General features: G+C 44.3%; 2 protein-coding genes across 4 annotated transcripts in view; both read left to right on the top strand.

The window, feature by feature from the left end:
* Positions 1 to 567: 567 nt before the first annotated feature.
* Positions 568 to 11,766, top strand: psl2 (Signal peptide peptidase-like 2A). Of its 3 annotated transcripts, NM_001173826.1 has the most exons (17): positions 683 to 845; positions 1,318 to 1,428; positions 1,666 to 1,848; positions 2,049 to 2,138; positions 2,334 to 2,467; positions 2,584 to 2,738; positions 2,924 to 3,020; positions 5,125 to 5,226; positions 6,128 to 6,209; positions 6,713 to 6,787; positions 6,893 to 6,949; positions 7,385 to 7,432; positions 8,857 to 8,956; positions 9,812 to 9,892; positions 9,973 to 10,133; positions 10,355 to 10,388; positions 11,225 to 11,766. In NM_001173826.1, exons 1-17 carry the CDS (start codon positions 792 to 794, stop codon positions 11,263 to 11,265), a joined length of 1,605 nt encoding a protein of 534 aa, NP_001167297.1. In that variant the 5' UTR covers positions 683 to 791; the 3' UTR covers positions 11,266 to 11,766. The 3 variants fall into 3 exon arrangements, with proteins under 3 accessions (XP_045563915.1, XP_045563914.1, NP_001167297.1); XM_045707959.1 differs by lacking the exon at positions 7,385 to 7,432 and having other exon boundaries at positions 568 to 845; XM_045707958.1 differs by lacking the exon at positions 10,355 to 10,388 and having other exon boundaries at positions 568 to 845.
* Positions 11,767 to 13,219: 1,453 nt separating this feature from the next.
* trpm7 (transient receptor potential cation channel, subfamily M, member 7) overlaps positions 13,220 to 24,552 on the top strand; it is a 115,062-nt gene continuing 103,729 nt past the window's right edge. Inside the window, exon 1 of the mRNA XM_045708037.1 lies at positions 13,220 to 13,431. Coding sequence (XP_045563993.1) covers positions 13,429 to 13,431 — 3 coding nt within the window. The 5' untranslated portion in view covers positions 13,220 to 13,428. The remainder of the gene's footprint in view (positions 13,432 to 24,552) is intronic.

The following is a 24,552-nucleotide window of genomic DNA, read 5'->3' as shown; positions in this document are numbered from 1 at the left end:
ATCACTATGATAAGTAGATGTTATTAACACTTACCCCCTTACATGGTCAATATGTGGACAAGATTGAAAATCTCATGTTGTTTCAACCCGCCTCCTCAAAACCCATTGGAGGAGAAGGTCAGAGAGGGGGGACCCTGGGCTTTCTCTTCCAATGGATTTTGAGGAGTCGAGGAGAGGACGCAAGGAGTATGCAATTAGATTCTACCTCTGTCATGACTTTGACATTTGTCTCAGAACCAGAGAGGCTGTGGGTTGAAATGCCACATTCAAGACAACTGGGAACTCTTGGGGGGGAGAGACTAGCTCAGACTGGGAAAAATCATTTGAATGAATTTTTTTTTACCCAGTTGTCTTGAAAACACAATAATCATAGTCATTGGTTGTATTGGATGCCTTAGTTTCCCCTTACACTCACAAACAGAAGGTGTAACCAGACACATCACAGGTGAACTATCTTGGGTTAGTTATAATTATCTTTAGTACACTTGAAGACAGTTACATAAACAACCTTTCCCATTATATTTATACTGAGAAGAAATATTGACATCTAATGATATGGAAACAGTGAATGCATTGATAAAATGCAGTGCATGTCAGCGTTTGCCAAGATGTTGTCAGCTGTCACGAGAACCATCAGCATGAGAAACAGGAAGGGAATGGCTAACTCTAAAAAACGATGATGCGAGTACAGTAAACGGGACGATATTGAAACTAGTGGTGTGCCAAATCACAAGATTAGTGTTTTTTTTTTTTCTTTATACGATTTTTACTCAATTCTGTATGTTACCGACATGGCAAAAACTCAGTGGATTATTATTTTATCAGTCATTCTCCGGTCATCTCAGGTAATATAGGCAGTTAGCTGTTATGCTAGCTAGTTAGCTCACGGTATTTATCATAACAGTACAGAGATAGAGCTAGCTAGCAAGCAAGCCAGGTCCAACTATGTCGACAACTATGTGATATTTATTTGACAAATACTATCGACAAATGGATAATGTCACCTTTACAATTGTCATTTCGAGTGTCTATCCTGTTAGGCAAGTTTGCCATGTTCATGTAGCTAGTTAGCCAATTAGCCACCAGCTAAGTTTGCCAGCTGAGCTCGTTTATGGCTTGGCTACGGGGAAGTACCCAACTTTCCAGGCAAGCTTCAGAGTGGAACAGATATTGACAGTGTAATGAAAAAGTGCTAACACTGCTAACACTGATCAGTCTCTGAACAAACGATCTGTTGTTGTTTCTTATACTTTGTTTACTTTGAAATACATGTTAGTTGTATGTATTTCACTTAGTTACTGTTTTTATTCCACACAGGTGATCTGTCAAGAGGCAATCTTGCACATCTCAAATGAAGCCACAGATAAAGAATACTGCCTGGTCTACAACTCCTTATGGACCAACCTGTCACTCTCACTCAGCGCTGCTGTAAGTCCAGTCCAGCAACATCGCCATTCTGATATTCAGCTGCCCTATGCCCCCATTTGCTCCAGCCTCGACTGTGTTAGACTTTACTATCTGTTGGTGAACCCACAGAACTTCGTGAACCTCACCTGACATCCAGCCTGCTGTTAGGTGGCTCTGGGATTCAGCCTTGCTACAGTGACAATACATCATAGCTATTAATATATTGATTGTCTAACTGTACCTGTTGTCCTGTGTTAGACTGCGTATCCCCTGGTGAACCTGTCGTCCAGGCAACTGTGTAGCTCTGCAGGGGTGAGCCCAGCCATAGTGAGAGGCAAGGTGGTGGTGGTCATGGGAGGGGAGTGTAACTTCAGCCAGAAGGCTGTGGTAGCCCAAGACCTGGGGGCTGCCGCTCTGATCGTTGCCAGCACTGAATCTATGGTAATACTTTGATAATGGATCAACAATGTATCAATGGTGTATCTACAATGTATTTACAATGTATCAATAGTGTTACCTCCAATGTGTTTATGATGCAACACTTAATTTACATCTATGGTATAACATGATAGGCCTACATCTTTGTGTGTGCTTTTTAAGACATGTGTTTTGTTTTATCTCTCATTTGATTGCTTCTAAAGAGTCCCCCGGGAGCCAATGTGACAGAGTATGAGAAGGTCCAGATTCCGCTGGCTCTGATGAGATACATGGACTTCCTGGACGCACAGAGTGTGAGTTCTCTGATACTGTAGGTCCTCTGGTATAGAGGTCACTACAACTCACTATAAGATATGGTATAGTGCCTATTCACGCCTTCTAATTGACTTCTCATCTACAGTATTTCTTTCAATCAATAAGAATAGACATGAGACAGTAGTGTGTGTGTCTCAGGTGTGTTAGTGTTTGATCTCTGTGTGTTTCTCCAGGTGTTTGGTGAGGAGATGCAGGTTAGGCTGTATGCCCCGGCGGTGCCTCTGTTTGATGCCAGCATTGTGGTCATGCTTCTCATAGGAGTGGTGACTGTTGCTCTGGGAGGCTACTGGAGCGGAGCCTGTGAGAGGTGAGACTGCACACACACGTTTCTTTATGTCCTTCGGAAAAGGACAGCCATGCATGCTGTCCACTCTTCAGCCACTCTACACTCTGTGTAACAGTCTGTGTGTGTCTGTGTATCAGAGAGAGGCTGAGTGCGTCTCGAGGAGGAGGAGGAGGAGGAGAGGAGAAGAGTGACAGTGGGGACTTGGCTCTGTACTCTCCCCTAAAGGTGGTCATTTTTGTAGGTCTGATGTGTCTGATGCTGGTACTCATGTACTTCTTCTACAAGTACCTGGGTGAGTCTTTCACTCTGCACAAACACTGCTTGATATATTTGTATTACATTTTCATAATGTATTACGTTTATTAACAGTTTTATATGCAAAGCAAACATACCACACCAGAAGCTGTTAGACACTCAGTGATTGTATCATAATGAGTTAGTTCAGGAGTGTTTTGACACGTTGTGTGTGTTTTCCAGTGTATGTGATCATCGTCATATTCTGCCTAGCGTCAGCCACCGCCCTCTTCAGCTGTCTGGACGCCCTGTTGGACCTGGCCAAGTGTAGCCCCATGAGGTACACACACACACAGACAGACAGACAGACAGACACACAGACAGACAGACAGACAGACAGACAGACAGACAGACAGACAGACAGACAGACAGACAGACAGACACCATTTTCCTGGGGTTTTCATCCCAATTCAAACTTTTTCCCCATAACAACATAGCCCCGCCCCCCCCCAACAAGGAAAACAAAGTATTGTCTGACAAATGTCACAGCTCATTAAAATCATGGTATTTACAGAGTCAAGGTTTTCTATAGTAACAACGTAAAGTATGATTTCCCTGTTCCACAGACATCTGCCCTCCCTGTCAGTTTCTCTGTCTGTTCCACAGACATCTGTCCTCCCTGTCTGTTCCATAGACATATGTCCTTCCTGTCTGTTCCACAGACATCTGTCCTCCCTGTCTGTTTCTCTGTCTGTTCCATAGACATCTGTCCTCCCTGTCTGTTTCTCTGTCTGTTCCATAGACATCTGTCCTCCCTGTCTGTTTCTCTGTCTGTTCCATAGACATCTGTCCTTCCTGTCTGTTCCATAGACATCTGTCCTCCCTGTCTGTTTCTCTGTCTGTTCCATAGACATCTGTCCTTCCTGTCTGTTCCTCTGTCTGTTCCATAGACATATGTCCTTCCTGTCTGTTCCATAGACATCTGTCCTCCCTGTCTGTTCCATAGACATCTGTCCTCCCTGTCTGTTCCATAGACATCTGTCCTCCCTGTCTGTTCCATAGACATCTGTCCTCCCTGTCTGTTTCTCTGTCTGTTCCATAGACATCTGTCCTCCCTGTCTGTTCCATAGACATCTGTCCTCCCTGTCTGTTTCTCTGTCTGTTCCATAGACATCTGTCCTCCCTGTCTGTTCCATAGACATCTGTCCTCCCTGTCTGTTTCTCTGTCTGTTCCATAGACATCTGTCCTCCCTGTCTGTTTCTCTGTCTGTTCCACAGACATCTGTCCTCCCTGTCTGTTTCTCTGTCTGTTCCATAGACATCTGTCCTCCCTGTCTGTTTCTCTGTCTCTTCCATAGACATCTGTCCTTCCTGTCTGTTCCATAGACATCTGTCCTCCCTGTCTGTTTCTCTGTCTGTTCCATAGACATCTGTCCTCCCTGTCTGTTCCATAGACATCTGTCCTCCCTGTCTGTTCCATAGACATCTGTCCTCCCTGTCTGTTCCATAGACATCTGTCCTCCCTGTCTGTTTCTCTGTCTGTTCCATAGACATCTGTCCTTCCTGTCTGTTCCATAGACATCTGTCCTCCCTGTCTGTTTCTCTGTCTGTTCCATAGACATCTGTCCTTCCTGTCTGTTCCATAGACATCTGTCCTCCCTGTCTGTTCCATAGACATCTGTCCTTCCTGTCTGTTCCATAGACATCTGTCCTCCCTGTCTGTTCCATAGACATCTGTCCTTCCTGTCTGTTCCATAGACATCTGTCCTCCCTGTCTGTTTCTCTGTCTGTTCCATAGACATCTGTCCTTCCTGTCTGTTCCATAGACATCTGTCCTCCCCTGTCTGCTTCCATAGACATCTGTCCTCCCTGTCTGTTCCATAGACATCTGTCCTCCCTGTCTGTTTCTCTGTCTGTTCCATAGACATCTGTCCTCCCTGTCTGTTCCATAGACATCTGTCCTCCCTGTCTGTTCCATAGACATCTGTCCTTCCTGTCTGTTCCATAGACATCTGTCCTTCCTGTCTGTTCGTCTGTCTGTTCCATAGACATCTGTCCTCCCTGTCTGTCTGTTCCATAGACATCTGTCCTCCCTGTCTGTTCCATAGACATCTGTCCTTCCTGTCTGTTCCTCTGTCTGTTCCATAGACATCTGTCCTCCCTGTCTGTTCCATAGACATCTGTCCTCTCTGTCTGTTCCATAGACATCTGTCCTCCCTGTCTGTTCTTCTGTCTGTCATAAACAACTCATAGGTCATAGTTTCATATGGAAGTTCTGAGAAGTAAAAAATAATAATAATAATAAGTGAATCGGACACATACCAGTCTCCTTGAACATCTCTCTCTCTCACACACACACACATGTGTTTTTGTGAGTCATACGGACCTTTCTGTGGTTGCTTGCGCTCTTTCTCTCTTCTCTCATGTGTGTTGTGTTCCTCCAGTGTGACGGTCCTGGGTGGGAGTGTATCTGTGAGGTCGGTGCTGCTGTCTGCTGTGTGTGTCACCGTAGCTGTGGTCTGGGGAGTCTACAGGAACGAGGACAGGTACTGTCTATCTCACACACACACACACACACACACACACACACACACCCACTCCTTGGGAATTCTGTGGGTGGGACAGGAAGCAGGAAGCGGTGTTTGGGGTGAGGGAGTGTGGAGGACTTGGACGTCATCAGCAGAGTAGAGGTGTGTTGTTGCTGTTAGTTTTAGTTTAGTTCAGCATCACTCACTGCCTCATTGACTCTGACTACTGTCTCTGAATGTGTCTCAAATGGTTCTCTATTCCCTATATAGTGCTACTTATGCTGGTCAAAAGTAGTGCACTTATAGGGAGTAGGGTGCAATTTGAGACGCACTTTCTGACAGACAGAAACTCTTAGTCTCTCTAATTTCCAATAACAGAATAACATCATGGTGGGTAATGTTTGTGTGTGTATTCATACAGGCTAGTGACTGTCCTTAGACCTTAGCACAGTAGAAGTATTAGTGGACAGGATAATTAAATGTCCCCAGTCTACAACAGCAACACACGGTCCACAGCTAATCTCCTATGAAACTTTTCCATGAGCGAAAGCATGGTGGATAATTATAATGTTCTAGAGAATGTGGTTTCACTTCCCTTTCCACCCCCACACATTGTAACTCACTCAGATTATACATTTACTCATTCACTGGATCATTACTTGGAAAATGCTCTCATTTTTGCATTTATAAAACTCTTAACTAAAACTAAACTAACAATGAATTCCTGGGCCATTTCAGGGTAAAGCACAGGAACCATTGTCAATGGTTGTCCTCATGTTTGTGAGGAAGCTTGACATGCACTTTATAACCTATTTCTTTATTACCTTTATTTAATCAGTTTGGTTATATTTATTAGTTAGTTGACAGGCTGAAGTGTGTTGTTGAAGAAAATATACCTTGTACTCTACTTTATTGCCAGATGGATCTGGATCCTGCAGGACCTCCTGGGTGTGGCCTTCTGTCTCAACTTCCTGAAGACCATCTCACTGTCCAACTTCAAGGTGAAATCATCACTCTGACCCTCTGGTCTTCAGTCACAAAGAGGGCTGAGACAGTTGGACACGTCCATAGAGATAGATCACTACTTGGAAGTAAACTGTTTTTACATTGACATTGAGGACTTCCACCGTTTTAAAGTAGTCAACTGGGTGGGATCAGCCAATGAATTTTACTTGTGAGCAAACATTCCATAACTGCAGGTGGCAGTAGATCACCAACCTTGGCTTTATACCTGTTCAAACAACACACTCCAGGTGGCAGTATGCACCATTTCAGTTTGTTTACCAACTCATAGAAGTAGTAGAAGAAAAAGTACTACTTCAAAATGGAGATGGCCTCAATGGCTCTGCCTATACTCTCACAGACGCCATAACGGGTCAGGTAAAAAGATGTCGTCTAACTAAGTCTATGGACACGTCTCTAAACATCTGTTCTCTCTTTCCCTCTCTCTCTTTCTTCCATTCCATCCCTCCTCCACCCCCTCTCTCTCTTTCCCCCCCCTCAGATCTGTGTGATCCTGTTGAGTCTGCTGCTGTTGTATGATGTGTTCTTTGTCTTCATCACTCCTCTGTTCATGCCGGTGAGTCACTTTCCCCTTTAAATACAGTGCAATGTTATTGTCCTATTTATTTTAATAGAAAGGTTAAATACATTGTCCCACGTTTTAAATGTTTTATATTTACAGAATGGGGAGAGCATCATGGTCCAAGTGGCCCTGGGTCCAGATGCAGCAGGAGAGAAGGTAACCACTCATCTGTCTGTCTGCCTGTCTGCCTATATGTCTCTCTCTCTTTCTCTGTCTGTCAAAACTTGAATCTTCAATCTCTGGATGTTAAAATGGCTTGATTAACAATCAGTAGGGTCAGGAGTTTTCCTTGACTGAGTGTTCCCCGACCCAGTAAACACTCCTGCCCCTAACTAGAATCATGCTGCGTAGCTGTGATCTCATCTGCTGTGTACCGTTGCAGCATTGCTGTGTAGATTAGATTCCCCTCTGGGTCTGAATGGCTGACTGTCTGAGGATGCGTTTCAAATGCACCCTATTCCTTACGAAGTGCATTACTTTTGACCAGAGCGCTATGGGCCCTGATTAAAAGTAGTGCACTATGTAGGGAATAGAGTGCCATTTGGGATGCAAACTGACTGCGTCTGGTTGGGGTGTTCTGTCTCGACGCAGGGTAACACGGTGGAGGTGTCAGCCGAACCCTCGACTCCATATGAGAAAGTAAGACCCCAGCGCTTTACTACTCAGCTTCATATGTACTGTTAATTATCATATCAATTCATCTCTTTACTACTCAGCTTCATATGTACTGTTAATTATCAAATCAATTCATCTCTTTACTACTCAGCTTCATATGTACTGTTAATTATCATATCAATTCATCTCTTTACTACTCAGCTTCATATGTACTGTTAATTATCATATCAATTCATCTCTTTACTACTCAGCTTCATATGTACTGTTAATTATCAAATCAATTCATCTCTACTACTCAGCTTCATATGTACTGTTAATTATCATATCAATTCATCTCTTTACTACTCAGCTTCATATGTACTGTTAATTATCATATCAATTCATCTCTTTACTACTCAGCTTCATATGTACTGTTAATTATCATATCAATTCATCTCTTTACTACTCAGCTTCATATGTACTGTTAATTATCATATCAATTCATCTCTTTACTACTCAGCTTCATATGTACTGTTAATTATCAAATCAATTCATCTCTTTACTACTCAGCTTCATATGTACTGTTAATTATCATATCAATTCATCTCTTTACTACTCAGCTTCATATGTACTGTTAATTATCATATCAATTCATCTCTTTACTACTCAGCTTCATATGTACTGTTAATTATCATATCAATTCATCTCTTTAAGTCTCTAAGTTCATAAGGCATTTATGTTATGCTGGGGTAAGACAGTTCTACTAAGTTCATAAGGCATTTATAAGACGTATTCTTCAAGAATAAATGGGCATTTATATAAATATTGTAGATTGTTCCTTGCTTTGGAAATGTAAACATATGTTTACCATGCCAATAAAGACCCTAAAATTGAAATGGAATTGAATTGAGAGACAGAACATACAGCACATACCAACCAACCGTCACATGGCTCTTATGTCACGTGACAGCTGTGTTAACGCCTGATTCGTCATGTGTAGGACCAAGAGTTTTTGTTCAGTTTTTATCACGTAATCCTGGCTCTAACAAACTTTACGATACTACTATACAATATTACACAATCTCAAGTCATTACGTTGTAGCCTAAGAGTTTAAATAATGAGAGGGCTTCATCTGAATTTAATAAAACATTGATATATTTGTTGTGTGATTTGGTGGTGAACTGATTGCTTTCCTGTATGTCTCATGTTCATGTCATTAACAAACAGTATGGCTTGACAGTTGGCATATTTACATGTCTGTTTTCTGTTTTTTAATGGAAGTACTGTCATTGGTGTTGATTCAGAATCTATCATAGTGAATCCTCAGTATGTCTCTCTGTGATTGATTTGAGTTTTGGTTGAGCTTTAGTTAACTGTTAGTCAATTGTTATTTAACAGAGTGTTAATGTTTTTATTGAATCATTAGTTGACTGTTAGTTGACCGATGCCTGTGTTGTCTCCCTGGTAGCTCCCGGTAGTGATGCGTGTTCCACGGTTCTCTGCGTGGACACAGAACCTGTGTGGCATGCAGTTCTCCATCCTGGGCTATGGGGACATCATCGTACCAGGTGAGATAAACCCAAATGGCATCCTATGCCCTATATAGTGCACTACTTTTGACCAGAGTTAGGGTTGCAAAGGGAGGGTATATTACTGTAACGTACGTTTTTATTTGATTAGATACCATCTAGTGGGCTTTTTGGGTACTTCAGATTATCACAGGTGTCTGTAATTATCTATATACAATAAAATATATACAATAATAAAATAATGACAAAACAGAATGACAAAACTATAAAACATTATCCTAAATATGAACCATTAACTTAGTGAGTACCATTAATGTTTAACAGGAGGGTTTCAGCATGAAATATCCTTCTATTCATTTAACTATGTTAATATGTCTTTGTTGTCAATGTTTTGGTGCCAAACTGGTGACAGTTGTGAAGAAAGTCAATAGTTGGAAGAGTTACAGAGTTCATTTAAAAAAATGCCATTGTTGTTGAAATGCTTTTTTCATTAATTAGGTATTTATTTTCTTGAACCATATGGTCTATCCACTGGAAACTCATGGACAAAATGGACACAGATAAATTACCATAGATGACCTGTTAATTACCAAAATGACTGAAGATTCTGGTAACTTTGGTAAATTACCGGTAGCTTTGCAACAATAACCAGAGCCCTATGGGTCCATGTCTCTAGACAATGATCTAAGGCCAGTGTTATGCTTCCCTCTATAATGGTTATAATTAGGATGTGTGGAGTGTAAGCTGATCCTAGATCAGTTCATAAGGTAATTTTCTTCCTGGTGCGATCTAAAGCTTCAATATCAGCTCCATCTTCACGCCCTTCTGTTCTGCCTTCTCATTGGACGATAGCTTCAGACCTTCATATATTCTGTTTGCTGATTGGTCCAACAGGTCTTCTTGTGGCCTATTGCAGCAGGTTTGATGTGTGGGTCAACAGCCCCAAGAAGGTCTACCTTTTCTGCTGCTGCATAGGTAACGACATGGACATTATCAATATGTTACTGATCATTATCATCATCGTGTTGATCATCTCCTCTCCACCCCTCCCCCAGCCTACCTGTGTGGTATGGTTTTGACGTTTGCGGTGATGTTGGTGACTAAGATGGGGCAGCCAGCCCTGCTCTACCTGGTTCCATTCACCCTGCTAGGATCTGCTCTGCTGGCCTGGAGGAGAGGGGAGATGAGGCAGTTCTGGAACGGGACCACATACGAGGTGAGAGGACAAGACATTTTCCTTAGGTGGTGGGGATTCAATTTATTTAATTGAATATTTGATCACTTCAAAGGGTTTGGGCTTAATTCCATTTGAATTCACACAACTCAGGAAATGAATTAAAATTAGATTATACATGTTTTTGTTCTCATTATGTATTTCTAATATGGAGGGTAGTTATACAGTAGTGTGTGATGTAATGATGATTTAATCTCCATCAGGTGTTGGACTCCACCAGGGAACCCTTACTGCCAGGTGTGCTTTCACCCCCTGACCTCTAACCCCTGAGGCCAGTAAGGGCTACTCACGCTCTCTTCTACTGCATCCTCCCTGCCATCTAGCTACCCTATGTCTCTAGACTAGCATTATGTTTTCTTCTTTCACAGCCTTTCAGCCTTTACTTCAAACCTTTAGCAAATCAAAAACATAACACTGGAATGTCAACTTGAGTTATGTGTAATATCATGTTACACACTGACAGCAGTACCCGACGGGGTCACTAGATGTCACTAGAGTCCTGGAAATGCCAGTGGCGCCACAGATTTCACTCTAGCTTGGACACGCACACATTTTGGTTAGAAAAGTCTGTTTCTATTGTTTTATTTCTTTAGTCTGTTTGTCAATGTCTGCATCCCTTAATTTTTTCCCAACAGCCGTCCATCTCTCCTAACCAGAATACAACCATAATGTTTTCATGGGATTGAATTTTCCCCGTGCAGCTGTGTTTTATTCAGAGGGGGAGTTGCCACGTGGGAGCTTTGTTTGTCGTTTATGTTTTGTCATGTGCGTGTCGTCATGCTTTCTGTAAACCTGTGCTTTGCTTCTGTTCAGAAGGGTGAACATTTCAGAACGTTGCAGTTAGAAATGCAATGCATAGAACAGACACAATAGGCTATTCTCTATGACAACGAAGATAAATGTCTGTTCTACATGAACGTTCTGTACAGTTCCACCCTCCTGAATAAGCCTGAGCTGTGCAAAGCAGACTGTTGGCTACTGGACTAAGCTGTATGTTGTATCATTTATGTCTGTCTTATACTGATAAACTCCTCTCCTCCTCTCTGTTCTCTCTCCTCCACTCCCTCTCCTAGATGGAACACCTGACTATGGCAGCGGAGGAGGAAAGTGCTGACTACAGCTGATCTAGGAGCCAACTAACAAACCAACCACAGGGGCTCTTTTCTACTCTTCAAATCACATGGGATGCAAGGGAAATACTATAGCTAGTCTATCAATCAATAAGGATTTATACTTGGGAGGGGTCAGGGGCGGGTTAGGGGTATGGGTTGTACCGTGTGGGTCTCTGTTGATTGGGCAGTGAGACAGTTTAATTTGAGAGGCTTACTAGTGGCTACGAATGCAGTGGCTAACTAGTGGCTAAGAACTATAATATTAAAATGATGCCTAAACTGTGTTGCCTTGGTAAAAGATACAAGTGATTTATTGAGAAAGCACTTTAATACTCATGTTGGCAGGTTTTGGGGGATTTTAAATTCAAAGTTAAACTGTCGGTGAAGATACTTTTTTTATTTCTTCGATAACAGCTGTTCTGGGGTTTTCTGTATAACTTGTTTGTTTTATTGAGAAACACAATCTTTGATTGCTTTTGTTGCCTTAAATTAGTCCAATCTGATTTGAGCTCTGAATGTGTCCTTATTATGTGTTCTATGGCCTGTACTTTAACTAACACTTCATGTATTTTTAAAACTCACAGTTAGAACTATGACGTAACTGATTGAAATAATTATACACTCTAACAAGAACTCACTGTATTAGTTGAATCAGCTGTGTTACTGCCTGGCTGGAGCAAAAGCCTGCCCCCACACCAGCCTTTTGCAGATATCTTTGTCCACCTGTGAGCTAGGTCTCTGTGGGGATGGGGCTGGTCAGTGTTACACGGCTCTGTACCTGTACTTGTTACCACCGGTACTTTATAAAGAGCGAATAGTGAGTTAGTGATCTGAATTTGGAAAGACACTGACTGACTGACTACTGAGCCCATGGTACCCATTAATGAATTACTTTATAGATTTGTATTGTCTAACTACCATCTTCATAAATGTACGGAGAGAGTGAGAAAGAGGGAGGAAGGCCTGGAAAGAGGGAGTGGGAGGAAGGCCTGGAAAGAGGGAGTGGGAGGAAGGCCTGGAAAGAGGGAGTGGGAGGAAGGCCTGGGAAGAGGGAGTGGGAGGAAGGCCTGGGAAGAGGGAGTGGGAGGAAGGCCTGGGAAGAGGGAGTGGGAGGAAGGCCTGGGAAGAGGGAGTGGGAGGAAGGCCTGGGAAGAGGGAGTGGGAGGAAGGCCTGGAAAGAGGGAGTGGGAGGAAGGCCTGGGAAGAGGGAGTGGGAGGAAGGCCTGGAAAGAGGGAGTGAGAGGAAGGCCTGGGAAGAGGGAGTGGGAGGAAGGCCTGGAAAGAGGGAGTGGGAGGAAGGCCTGGAAAGAGGGAGTGGGAGGAAGGCCTGGGAAGAGGGAGTGGGAGGAAGGCCTGGGAAGAGGGAGTGGGAGGAAGGCCTGGGAAGAGGGAGTGGGAGGAAGGCCTGGGAAGAGGGAGTGGGAGGAAGGCCTGGAAAGAGGGAGTGGGAGGAAGGCCTGGGAAGAGGGAGTGGGAGGAAGGCCTGGGAAGAGGGAGTGGGAGGAAGGCCTGGGAAGAGGGAGTGGGAGGAAGGCCTGGGAAGAGGGAGTGGGAGAGCGAGAATAGCAGGGAAAGGGACCGACAGGGAGGGGGAGAGATCAAATTTGGACAGTACAGTAAAGAGGGAGAACGAGTTAGAGGTGGCTTTTTGTACTGTTGCAAAATGTTATTTTTTGGGGTTCATCTGTGGAGTTCGTCATGTTTCAGCCTGTTGTAGCTTATTACTGGTGACTTGCCACTTCTTGCCTACATACCAGTCAGATTGAGAATGAGAAGTATGTAGCTCTACCACATTGACCTAGAAACCTGTTTACAGTACACGCTTACGCCTGTTGCATAATATACTTATCCAAACACTCATCCCATAGCAATACACTTTAATATCAATGCGGGTATTAATCAATCAAATAATAGATACATATTCTGGTATTTGACCTCCCCGTCATGTGACGTGCTCCGGGGCTGACTCAGCTGGCTTCTTCATGCAGCGGCGTCAGTTCGGAGTCGCACAATTATGAAAAAGCAACCTTCCGCTGGAGCTGCAGCTAGGGCAGATTTCACCAGCGACAACTGGACTTTCCTTCCAAGGCTAACAGAAAGGAACACCGCCGATAGATGGATAAAGGCATCGGAGAAGCTCTTCCTGAGTCTCAACGGTGAAGAGAATGGTACGAGATCCAACCAAAGTGCTTTTCTGTCCAGTAGAATGGGGGCTTCTAGAATGTCAGGTCGGAGGATCGAGCGAGTCGAGGAGGGAGATATGAATGAGTAGTTGGCAGTTATTTACATGCTGCTTGGTTGTCAAGAAGATCATGATCAGTTGGTATTGCGTACTTGTGTTTAACTATCTAGAATAACGGTGGATATGGTTCAGTGGATAGCCAGTACCACCGACATCTGGGTAAAACATCTGGGCACCTTTGCATTGGTAGTAAAAAGGCATCGGCAGAACGTTCGCTGAAATGCAAACTGCGGCTGGCTGAGTCTAGCGATGCCGCGGCTAGGTAGTTGAGCTAGCTAACGTTCGCATTACCATCCATCCACAATGGCGTTAGATGCTAACTAGTGAGCCAGCTCCAGTTAGCTCTGTCCGCCAATGGACTTGAGTACAAAGCGATGTGACTTGCAAGGCCATGCCAACTCGTGCGTGCACTCGTGCGATGACTTGACAAAGTTGGATTCCAAGAAAAGGGATGGAGATGACATTGTCCCCGCGAGACAGTACTGGGACCCAAAATTCAAGGCTTGCCTTTATCAGTCTTGACTAGCTAGCAAATTAGCCTGCTAGTTTTCATTTTGCGTAAACTATCAGAGATTGTGTCGCTAACTCATGGTATTGTTGTCTTTGCTATGGCAAGTTGTCATTAAACAATAGCTTACCCAGCTTCATTAGCTGACGAATTTCTGTCTTTGATTCCCCTCGGGGGTTCCTCAGACAGGATTGTCCATCATCTAGCTAGCTAACCACCACTGACTAGCATAGTTAAGCTATATATAATGGTTTGAAGCTTCTGATCACCTTGTCATCAGACCGCTAAAAGTCAGTTGAAAACACACCAAACTTTTTAAAGGCATCTCTCTTGAAGAGTTGCAGGCTACATCGGGCCACTGTCAAGTCGCCGCCGGTTCGCGGTTTGGCCAGACAGACAGCATGTGGTGTCACTAATTGTGCGCGGTGGTCTGGTTGTCATGCTGCTGTGTGTGATGGTTTGTTGTAGTCCCCATGTGTTGACTGTCCAGCGGTTTACCAGGCCAGATAAATGCATGTCGGCTACAGGATATAGAACGGACACCAGCAAATGGTCCCCCGATATAATAGAACATCATTTAATTAAACAATAGAACCACATAAGTCCTACTTCCATCTGTTTTAGACTAAAGGGGATCATTAGACCACGCATCATTTTTTGCAAGTGTCAAAGGCCTTTATACAGCTCTGTCCATTCTGAACATATACTGAACAAAAATATAAATTCAACATGTAAAGTGTTGGTCCCATGTTTCATGAGCTGAAATAAAAGATCCCAGAAATGTTCCATACACAAAAGCTTATTTTTCTAAAATGTGTTTACATCCCTGTTAGTGAGCATTTCTCCTTTGCCAAGATAATCCATCTACTTGACAGGTGTGGCATATCAAGGTGCTGATTAAACAGCAAGAACATTACACAGGTGCACCTATGTGCTGGGGACAATAAAAGGCCACTCTAAAATGTGCAGTTTTGTCACACAACACAATGCCACAGATGTTTTGAGGGAGTGTGCAATTGGCACGCTGACTGCAGGAATGTCCACCAGAGCTGTTTCCAGAGAATTGAATGTAAATTTCGCTACCATAAACTGCCTCCGTCGTTTTAGAGAATTTGGCAGTACTTCCAACCAGCCACACAACTGCAGACCACGTGTATGGCATCGTGTGGGCGAGCGGTTTGCTGATGTCAACGTTGTGAACAGAGTGCCCCATGGTGGCGGTGGGGTTATGGTATGGGCAGGCATAAGCTACGGAAAACGACACAATTGGATTTTATTCGATGGCAATTTGAATGCACAGATACTGTGATGAGATCCTGAGGCCCATTGGTGTGCCATTCATCTGCTGCCATCATGTTTCAGCATGATAATGCACAGCCCCATGTCGCAAGGATCTGTACAGAATTCTTGGAAGTTGAAATTGTCCCAGTTCACCCATGGCCTGCATACTCACCAGACATGTCACCCGTTGAGCATGTTTGGGATGCTTTGGATCGCCGTGTACGACAGCGTGTTCCAGTTCTTCGCACAGCCATTGAATAGGAGTGGGACAACATTCCACAGGCCACAATCAACAGCCTGATCAACACAATGCGAATGAGATGTGTCGCGCTGCATGAGGCAAATAGTGGTCAGATATTGACTGGTTTTCTGATCCACGCCCCTACCTTTTTTAAAAAGGTATCTGTGTCCTACAGATGCATATCTGTATTCCCAGTCATGTGAAATCCATAGATTAGGGCCTAATACATGTATTTCAATTGACTGATATCTTTATATGAACTGTAACTCAGTGAAATCTTTGTTGCGTTTATTTTTGTTCAGTATAATTTCAGTAAGGAGGACTTGATGGTGGTGGCCGTGGGTTGAATACTGGGTGTAGGAAAACCAGTCCTGTCTGAACCTGTAATTTCCTTGATGGAGTGAGTGAATGGCGCTGGAGGAGATGGCCGCCGTTTTACGGTCTCCTAACCAATTGTGCTATTATGTGTTTTTTTTCTCGCGATATTTGTAACTTATTTTGTACATAATGTTTCTGCAACCGTATCTTACGGCAGAAAAGAGCTTCTGGATATCAGGACAGCGATCACTCACCTCGGATTAGACAATGATTTTTTTTCAACAACAACAGCAGCAAGCAGGACTCACACGATATTCTCCAACACCCCACAGGGCAGACATCCCAATTATTCACAAAAGGAAGCGACGCAGAGGAAGAAGTGCCGGATGCCTCGTCCGGACCCGCAGAAGGCAACTAGGAAAGCTGCCGTTACGTCAATATTACTCGCCAACGTGCAATCATTGGACAATAAACTAGACAAGGTACGATCACGAATATCCTACCAACAGACATCAAAAACTGTAATGTGCTATGTTTCACGGAATCGTGGCTGAATGACGACATGGATATTCAGCTAGCGGGATACACGCTGCACCGGCAGGATAGAACAGCACACTCCGGTAAGACGAGGGGGGGCGGTCTGTGCATATTTGTAAACAACAGCTGGTGCATGGAATCTAAGGAAGTCTCTAGATTTTGCTCGCCTGAAGTAGAGTATATTGTGATAAATTGCAGGCCACACTACTTGCCTAGAGAGTTCTCAGCTATACTTTTCATGGCTGTTTATTTACCACCACAGACAGATGCCGGCACTAAGACCGCACTCAGTCAGCTGTATAAGGAAATAAGCAAACAGGAAACCACTCACCCAGAGGTGGCGCTCCTAGTGGCCGGAGACTTTAATGCAGGGAAACTTAAGTCAGTTCTGCCAAATCTCTATCAACATATTAAATGTGCAAAAAATTCTAGATCACCTGTCCTCCACACACAGAGACGCGTACAAAGCTCTCCCTCGCCCTCCATTTGGTAAATCCGACCACAACTCTATCCTCCTGATTCCTGCTTACAAGCAAATATGAAAGCAGGAAGCACCAGTGACTCGGTCTATAAAGAAATTATCAGATGAAGCAGATGCTAAACTACAGGACTGTTTTGCTATCACAGACTGGAACATGTTCCGGGATTCTTCCGATGACGTTGAGGAGTACACCACATCAGTCACTGGCTTTATCAATAAGTGCATTGAGGACGTCGTCCCCACAGTGACTGTACGTACATACCCCAACCAGAAGCTATGGATTACAGGCAACATTCGCACTGAGCTAAAGGGTAGAGCTGCCGCTTTCAAGGTATGGGACTCTAACCCGGAAGCTTACAAGAAATACCGCTATGCCCTGCGACGAACCATCAAACAGGCAAATCGTCAATACAGGGCTAAGATTGAATCATACTACACCGGCTCCGACGCTCGTCGGATGTGGCAGGGCTTGCAAACTATTACAGACTACAAAGGGAAGCACAGCCGCGAGCTGCCCAGTGACACGAGCCTACCAGACGAGCTAAATCACTTCTATGCTCGCTTCGAGGCAAGCAACACTGAGGCATGCATGAGAGCATCAGCTGTTCCAGACGACTGTGTGATCACGCTCTCCGTAGCCGACGTAAGACCTTTAAACAGGTCAACATTCACAAGGCTGCGGGCCAGATGGATTACCAGGACGTGTGCTCCGGGCATGTGCTGACCAACTGGCAGGTGTCTTCACTGACATTTTCAACATGTCCCTGATTGAGTCTGTAATACCAACATGCTTCAAGCAGACCACCATAGTCCCTGTGCCCAAGAACACAAAGGCAACCTGCCTAAATGACTCCAGACCCGTAGCACTCACGTCCGTAGCCATGAAGTGCTTTGAAAGGCTGGTAATGGCTCACATCAACACCATTATCCCAGAAACCCTAGACCCAATCCAATTAACAGATCCACAGATGATGCAATCTCTATTGCACTCCACACTGCCCTTTCCCACCTGGACAGAAGGAACACCGATGTGAGAATGCTATTCATTGACTACAGCTCAGCGTTCAACACCATAGTACCCTCAAAGCTCATCACTAAGCTAAGGAACCGGGGACTAAACACCTCCCTCAGCCACTGGATCCTAGACTTCCTGACGGGCCGCCCCCAGGTGGTGTGAGTAGGTAGCAACACATCTGCCACAGGTGCGTGCTCAGTCCCCTCCTGTACCTGTTCACCCACGACTGCATGGCCAGGCACGAGTCCAACACCATCATTAAGTTTGCTGACGACACAAGTGGTAGGCCTGATCACGACAACGACGAAACAGCCTATAGGGAGGAGGTCAGAGACCTGGCCGGATGGTGCCAGAATAACAACCTATCCCTCAACGTAACCAAGACTAAGGAGATGATTGTGGACTACAGGAAAAGGAGCACCAAGCACGTCCCCATTCTCATCGACGGGGCTGTAGTGGAGCAGGTTGAGCGCTTCAAATTCCTTGGTGTCCATATCAACAACAAATTAGAATGGTCCATACACACCAAGACAGTCGTGAAGAGGGCACGACAAAGCCTATTTCCCCCTCAGGAAACTAAAAAGATTTGGCATGGGTCCTGAGATACTCAAAAGGTTCTACAGCTGCAACATCGAGAGCATCCTGACCGGTTGCATCACTTCCTGGTACGGCAATTGCTCGGCCTCCAACCGCAAGGCACTACAGAGGGTAGTGCGTACGGCCCAGTACATCACCGGGGCCAAGCCTCCTGCCATCCAGGACCTCTACACCAGGCGGTGTCAGAGGAAGGCCCTGAAAATTGTCAAAGACACCAGCCACCCCAGTCATAGACTGTTCTCTCTACTACCGCATGGCAAGCGGTACCGGAGTGCCAAGTCTAGGACAAAAAGGCTTCTCAACAGTTTTTACCCCCAAGCCATAAGACTCCTGAACAGCTAACCAAATGGTTACCCGGACTATTTGCATTGTGTGCCCTCCCCCTGCTATTCTCTGTTTATCTCATATACATAGTCACTTTAACTATACATTCATGTACATACTACCTCAATTGGCCCGACCAACCAGTGCTCCCACACATTGGCTAACCGGGCTATCTGCATTGTGTCCCACCCACCACCCGCCAACCCCTCTTTTTACGCTACTGCTACTCTCTGTTCATCATATATGCATAGTCACGTTAACCATACCCACATGTACATACTACCTCAATAAGCCTGACTAACCGGTGTCTGTATATAGCCTTGCTACTCTTATAGTCAAATGTCTTTTTACTGTTTTATTTCTTTACTTACCTACACACACACACACCTTTTTTTCCCGCACTATTGCTTAGAGCCTGTAAGTAAGCATTTCACTGTAATGTCTACACCTGTTGTATTCGGCGCATGTGACAAACTTTGATTTGAATGTTATCATTTGTGTTCTGTCGAAGTTCTTCCTCCCTCTGCATCAGATGCAGGTTGTTGTAATGCTACTCCTTGTTAGTGTAATGGTCACAGAAGGTTCATGAATAATTCATTAGAATTACCTATTATGATGCATTGCTATCACTTTTTGCAAGACCTCTAGGTGCCTCTTAATTGGAACTATTTTCCCTATAAAATATACTACTTAGTAGTACACTATATAGGGAATATGGTGCCATTGGGTCACAGCCCTAGATTGTGGACATCAACCATGGGTTTTCTGTCAAACTTTCCCAGAAGAACCTGTTTCTGCAATAAGTTTTGGCCAGGGCAGGTGTTGTGAAACTGCTCCTTGTTTCCCTCAGTCCCTGTCCCCTTTCCGCCTGTCACATGCCTCAGCTTACAGCCACTTAGCACGCTGTAGCAGTAGGGTGGTTTACCGTAGCCCTGCTGCAGCCAGGCCAGCGCTGCAGAGATGGTCACACTTACTCAGCATGTCTCCAAGATCGGCCAACCTGATTAAAAAAAAAAAACTCGCTGATCTACAAATCATTTTGCATCCCAAATAAACAAGTTTAAAATGTATGGGATCTGGACTACAGAATCTGCACAGTAACTTGTGTAGGGCAAGCCCCCTGGAATGCCCCCCCTGACTGTCAGTTTGCTAGAGGGCTCATCATGGACCAAAGGAGACTACTGCTGTATAGGAGTCTGGCCTGTTCTATATACAGTAAGCTATAGACTGTTATCACACACATTGTTCCAGTGCATGCAAAGCGTGAGAGTAGTGACACAGTTTAGTAGTGAAGGCGGCAGTGTTCTTGTGAAGTAGCATCACTAGCTGTCCTCCTCCTGTTCTACCTTATTCACTCTGAGAGAAGAGTCTCTTCTATTACACTACTATGCCTACAAGGGCTCCCTGGGAGTGTGAACTGAAGGCTCGTCACACTGCTGTCCCGTTACTTTTCACATGGCTCCACACTTGGCTTAGTTTCAAGTTCAAGTTTTATTAGTCACATGGACAGGTACAGTGAAATGCTTAACTTGCAAGCCCTACCCAACAGTGCAGTATTCAATATCAAAATAGTATCACTAATAGGAATAAATAAATGGAAGAATGTAAGTTATATACAGGGTCAATGCCAGTACCACATTTACAATGTGCAGGAATACTGGAGTAGTTAAGGTTGATATGTACATGTAGGCAGGGATCAGGAGAAAGTGACTGGTAGCAGGTTTAATAATAATAGTAAACAATATGGCAGCTGTATAATGGTGTGTGTGTGTGTGTGTGTGCTAGAGTGTCAGTGTATGTGTGATAGGTGAATATACACGTAAACAGGAGTAATAGTGACCAGTAGCAGGATAAATATACAGTACCAGTCAAAAGTTTGGACACACCTACTCATTCGAGGGTTTTTCTTTATTTTTACTATTTTCTACACTGTAGAATAATAGTGAAGACACTACCTGGATTTCTGCATAAATCTGACATAGTCACAACAATAAACACAGTGTGCTTAAACTAATAAAACACAAATTATTGTATTTGTCTTATATTGAATACATAATTTAAACTTTCACATTGTAGGTTGGAAAAAGTATGTGAACCCCTCGGCTAAGACTTCTCCAAAAGCTAATTGGAGTCAGGAGTCAGCTAACCTGGAGTCCAATCAATGAGACGAGATTGGAGATGTTGGTTAGAGCTGCCTTGCCCTATAAAAAACACAAAATTTGAGTTTGCTATTTACAAGAAGCATTGCTTGATGTGAACCATACCTCAAACAAAAGAGATTTCAGAAGACCTAAGTTTAAGAATTGTTGACTTGCATAAAGCTGGAAAGGGTTACAAAAGTATCTCTAAAAGCCTTGATGTTCATCAGTCCACGGTAAGACAAATTGTCTATAAATGGAGAAAGTTCAGCACTGTTGCTACTCTCCCTAGGAGTGGCCGTCCTGCATAGATGACTGCAAGAGCACAGCGCAGAATAATCAATGAGGTTAAGAATCCTAGTGTCACCTAAAGACTTACAGAAATCTCTGGAACATGCTAACATCTCTGTTGACGAGTCGACGATGCGTAAAACACTAAAGAATGGTGTTCATGGAAGGACACCATGGAAGAAGCCACTGCTGTTCAAAAAAAACATTGCTGCACGTCTGAAGTTTGCAAAAGAGCACCTGGATGTTCCACAGCGCTACTGGCAAAAGTATTCTGTGGACAGCAGAAACTACAGTTGAGTTGTTTGGAAGGAACACACAACACTATGTGTGGAGAAAAAAAGGCACAGCACACCAACATCAAAACCTCATCCCAACTGTAAACTATGGTGGAGGGAGCATCATGGTTTGGGGCTGTTTTGCTGCCTCAGGGCCTGGACAGCTTGCTATCATTGACAGAAAAATGAATTCCCAAGTTTATCAAGACATTTTTCAGGAGAATGAAAGGCTTATCTGTCCGCCAATTGAAGCTCAACAGAAGTTAGGTTATGCAACAGAATGGCTTGAACAGAAGGAAAATACGCTTTCTGGAGTGGCCCAGTCAGTCCTGACCTCAACCCGATTGAGATGCTGTGGCATGACCTCGAGGGCAGTTCACACCGGACATCCCAAGAATATTGCTGAACTGAAACAGTTTTATAAAGAGGAATGGTCCAAAATTCCTCCTGACAGTTGTGCAGGTCTGATCCTCAACTACAGAAAATGTTTGGTTGAGGTTATTGCTGCCAAAGGAGGGTCAACCTGCTATTAAATCCAAGGGTTCACATACTTTTTCTTCCCACTGTAAGTCCTGGATGGCTGGGACCTCACCCCCAGTAATGCGCTAAGCTGTCTGTACTACCCTCTTTAAGGCCTTCCGTCTGCAGTTGCCATACTAGATGGTAATACAAGCAGTCAGGATGCTCTCCATAGTGCAGCTGGAAAAGTTCCTAAGGATCTGAGTGGCCATGCCAAATGGTTTCAACCTCCTAAGGGAGAAGAGGCGCTGCCGTGCCTTCTTCACCACTGTGCTGGTGTGAGAGGACCATGTTAAGTCCTCAGTGATGTGGACACAGAGGATCTTGACCCTCCACTGTGGATGTGGATGAGGGGTGTGCACCCGCCCCTGTTTCCTGTAGTCCACGATCAGCTCCTTGGTCTTGCTGACGTTGAGGGAGTTTAACAACATTATCATATCATGTAGCTACAGTTAATATAGATAACATTATCATGTTGTGTAGTAATAGGACTTAACATTATTATGCCATGTTGATGATTGTGGTACTTTTTGCTTTAGCTATGAGATCAGTCATAGTGACAGCCTGAATCTTATCTTTGCCAATGTCAAAGTTTATTGACCTTCATTAATGCTGCAAAATGTCAGGCAATGTCAAATAAGACGATTGGAGTTGTATTACAGCTCTGGGTCATTGAGGGCAGTAGTTTATGGTGTTTTACGAAGAGCAGTGCAGACTTTTAAGGACATGTTTATGGTATTGCCTACAGTAAATGTTGATTTATTATGAAGGGAGGAGATTGATAGTTTCCTTAGAGTAGACTCCACTGTGCAACTGTTAGGGACCGTACCACTCACTACCTACTGGTGAAGTGGGACTGTACCACTCACTACCTACTGGTGAAGTGGGACCGTACCACTCACTACCTACTGGTGAAGTGGGACCGTACCACTCACTACCTACTGGTGAAGAGGGACTGTACCACTCACTACCTACTGGTGAAGTGGGACCGTACCACTCACTACCTACTGGTGAAGTGGGACTGTACCACTCACTACCTACTGGTAATCAATTTTTCATTTGGAAGAGTCAGCTTTTTAAACCAACATGGCTCAGTTTAATCAATTTTTCATTTGGCTCAAGTGGCTCAAGTAATCAATTACATGGCTCAAGTAATCAATTTTTCATTTGGAAGAGTCAGCTTTTTAAACCAACATGGCTCAGTTTAAATTGTTTTTACATTGTAGTAAAACAAAATCTACCTACTGGTGAAGTAATCAATTTTTCATTTGGAAGAGTCAGCTTTTTAAACCAACATGGCTCAGTTTAATCAATTTTTCATTTGGCTCAAGTGGCTCAAGTAATCAATTACATGGCTCAAGTAATCAATTTTTCATTTGGAAGAGTCAGCTTTTTAAACCAACATGGCTCAGTTTAAATTGTTTTTACATTGTAGTAAAACAAAATCTACCTACTGGTGAAGTGGGACCGTACCACTCACTACCTACTGGTGAAGTGGGACCGTACCACTCACTACCTACTGGTGAAGTGGGACCGTACCACTCACTACCTACTGGTGAAGTGGGACCGTACCACTCACTACCTACTGGTGAAGTGGGACTGTACCACTCACTACCTACTGGTGAAGTGGGACCGTACCACTCACTACCTACTGGTGAAGTGGGACCGTACCACTCACTACCTACTGGTGAAGTGGGACCGTACCACTCACTACCTACTGGTGAAGTGGGACCGTACCACTCACTACCTACTGGTGAAGAGGGACCGTACCACTCACTACCTACTGGTGAAGTGGGACCGTACCACTCACTACCTACTGGTGAAGAGGGACCGTACCACTCACTACCTACTGGTGAAGTGGGACCGTACCACTCACTACCTACTGGTGAAGAGGGACCGTACCACTCACTACCTACTGGTGAAGAGGGACCGTACCACTCACTACCTACTGGTGAAGTGGGACCGTACCACTCACTACCTACTGGTGAAGAGGGACCGTACCACTCACTACCTACTGGTGAAGAGGGACCGTACCACTCACTACCTACTGGTGAAGAGGGACCGTACCACTCACTACCTACTGGTGAAGAGGGACCGTACCACTCACTACCTACTGGTGAAGAGGGACCGTACCACTCACTACCTACTGGTGAAGAGGGACCGTACCACTCACTACCTACTGGTGAAGAGGGACCGTACCACTCACTACCTACTGGTGAAGTGGGACCGTACCACTCACTACCTACTGGTGAAGTGGGACTGTACCACTCACTACCTACTGGTGAAGAGGGACCGTACCACTCACTACCTACTGGTGAAGAGGGACCGTACCACTCACTACCTACTGGTGAAGTGGGACTATACACTGTACCACTCACTACCTACTGGTGAAGAGGGACCGTACCACTACCTACTGGTGTAGGGTGAAGTGGGACTGGTGAGAGGTCTGTCCATAATAAAGTGTTACTCTGCGTTAACAACGCTGTCAACAAGGTAGTTCCTACAGGCCCTAGTTTTGTCGT

Source organism: Salmo salar, chromosome ssa26 (genome assembly GCF_905237065.1).
Source record: "Salmo salar chromosome ssa26, Ssal_v3.1, whole genome shotgun sequence".
NCBI lineage: Eukaryota > Metazoa > Chordata > Actinopteri > Salmoniformes > Salmonidae > Salmo > Salmo salar.
Note: the sequence above shows the minus strand (reverse complement) of the source record. Positions and strands in the feature narration are given on the sequence as shown.

Excerpts from the sequence above, each read along its gene's own strand:
- psl2 (NM_001173826.1), top strand. The coding sequence starts at position 792 with ATGGCAAAAACTCAGTGGATTATTATTTTATCAGTCATTCTCCGGTCA. Across the intron at positions 2,468-2,583 it reads TGGAGCGGAGCCTGTGAGAG|AGAGAGGCTGAGTGCGTCTC; the intron begins GTGAGACTGCAC and ends TCTGTGTATCAG. Across the intron at positions 8,957-9,811 it reads TGGGGACATCATCGTACCAG|GTCTTCTTGTGGCCTATTGC; the intron begins GTGAGATAAACC and ends TTGGTCCAACAG.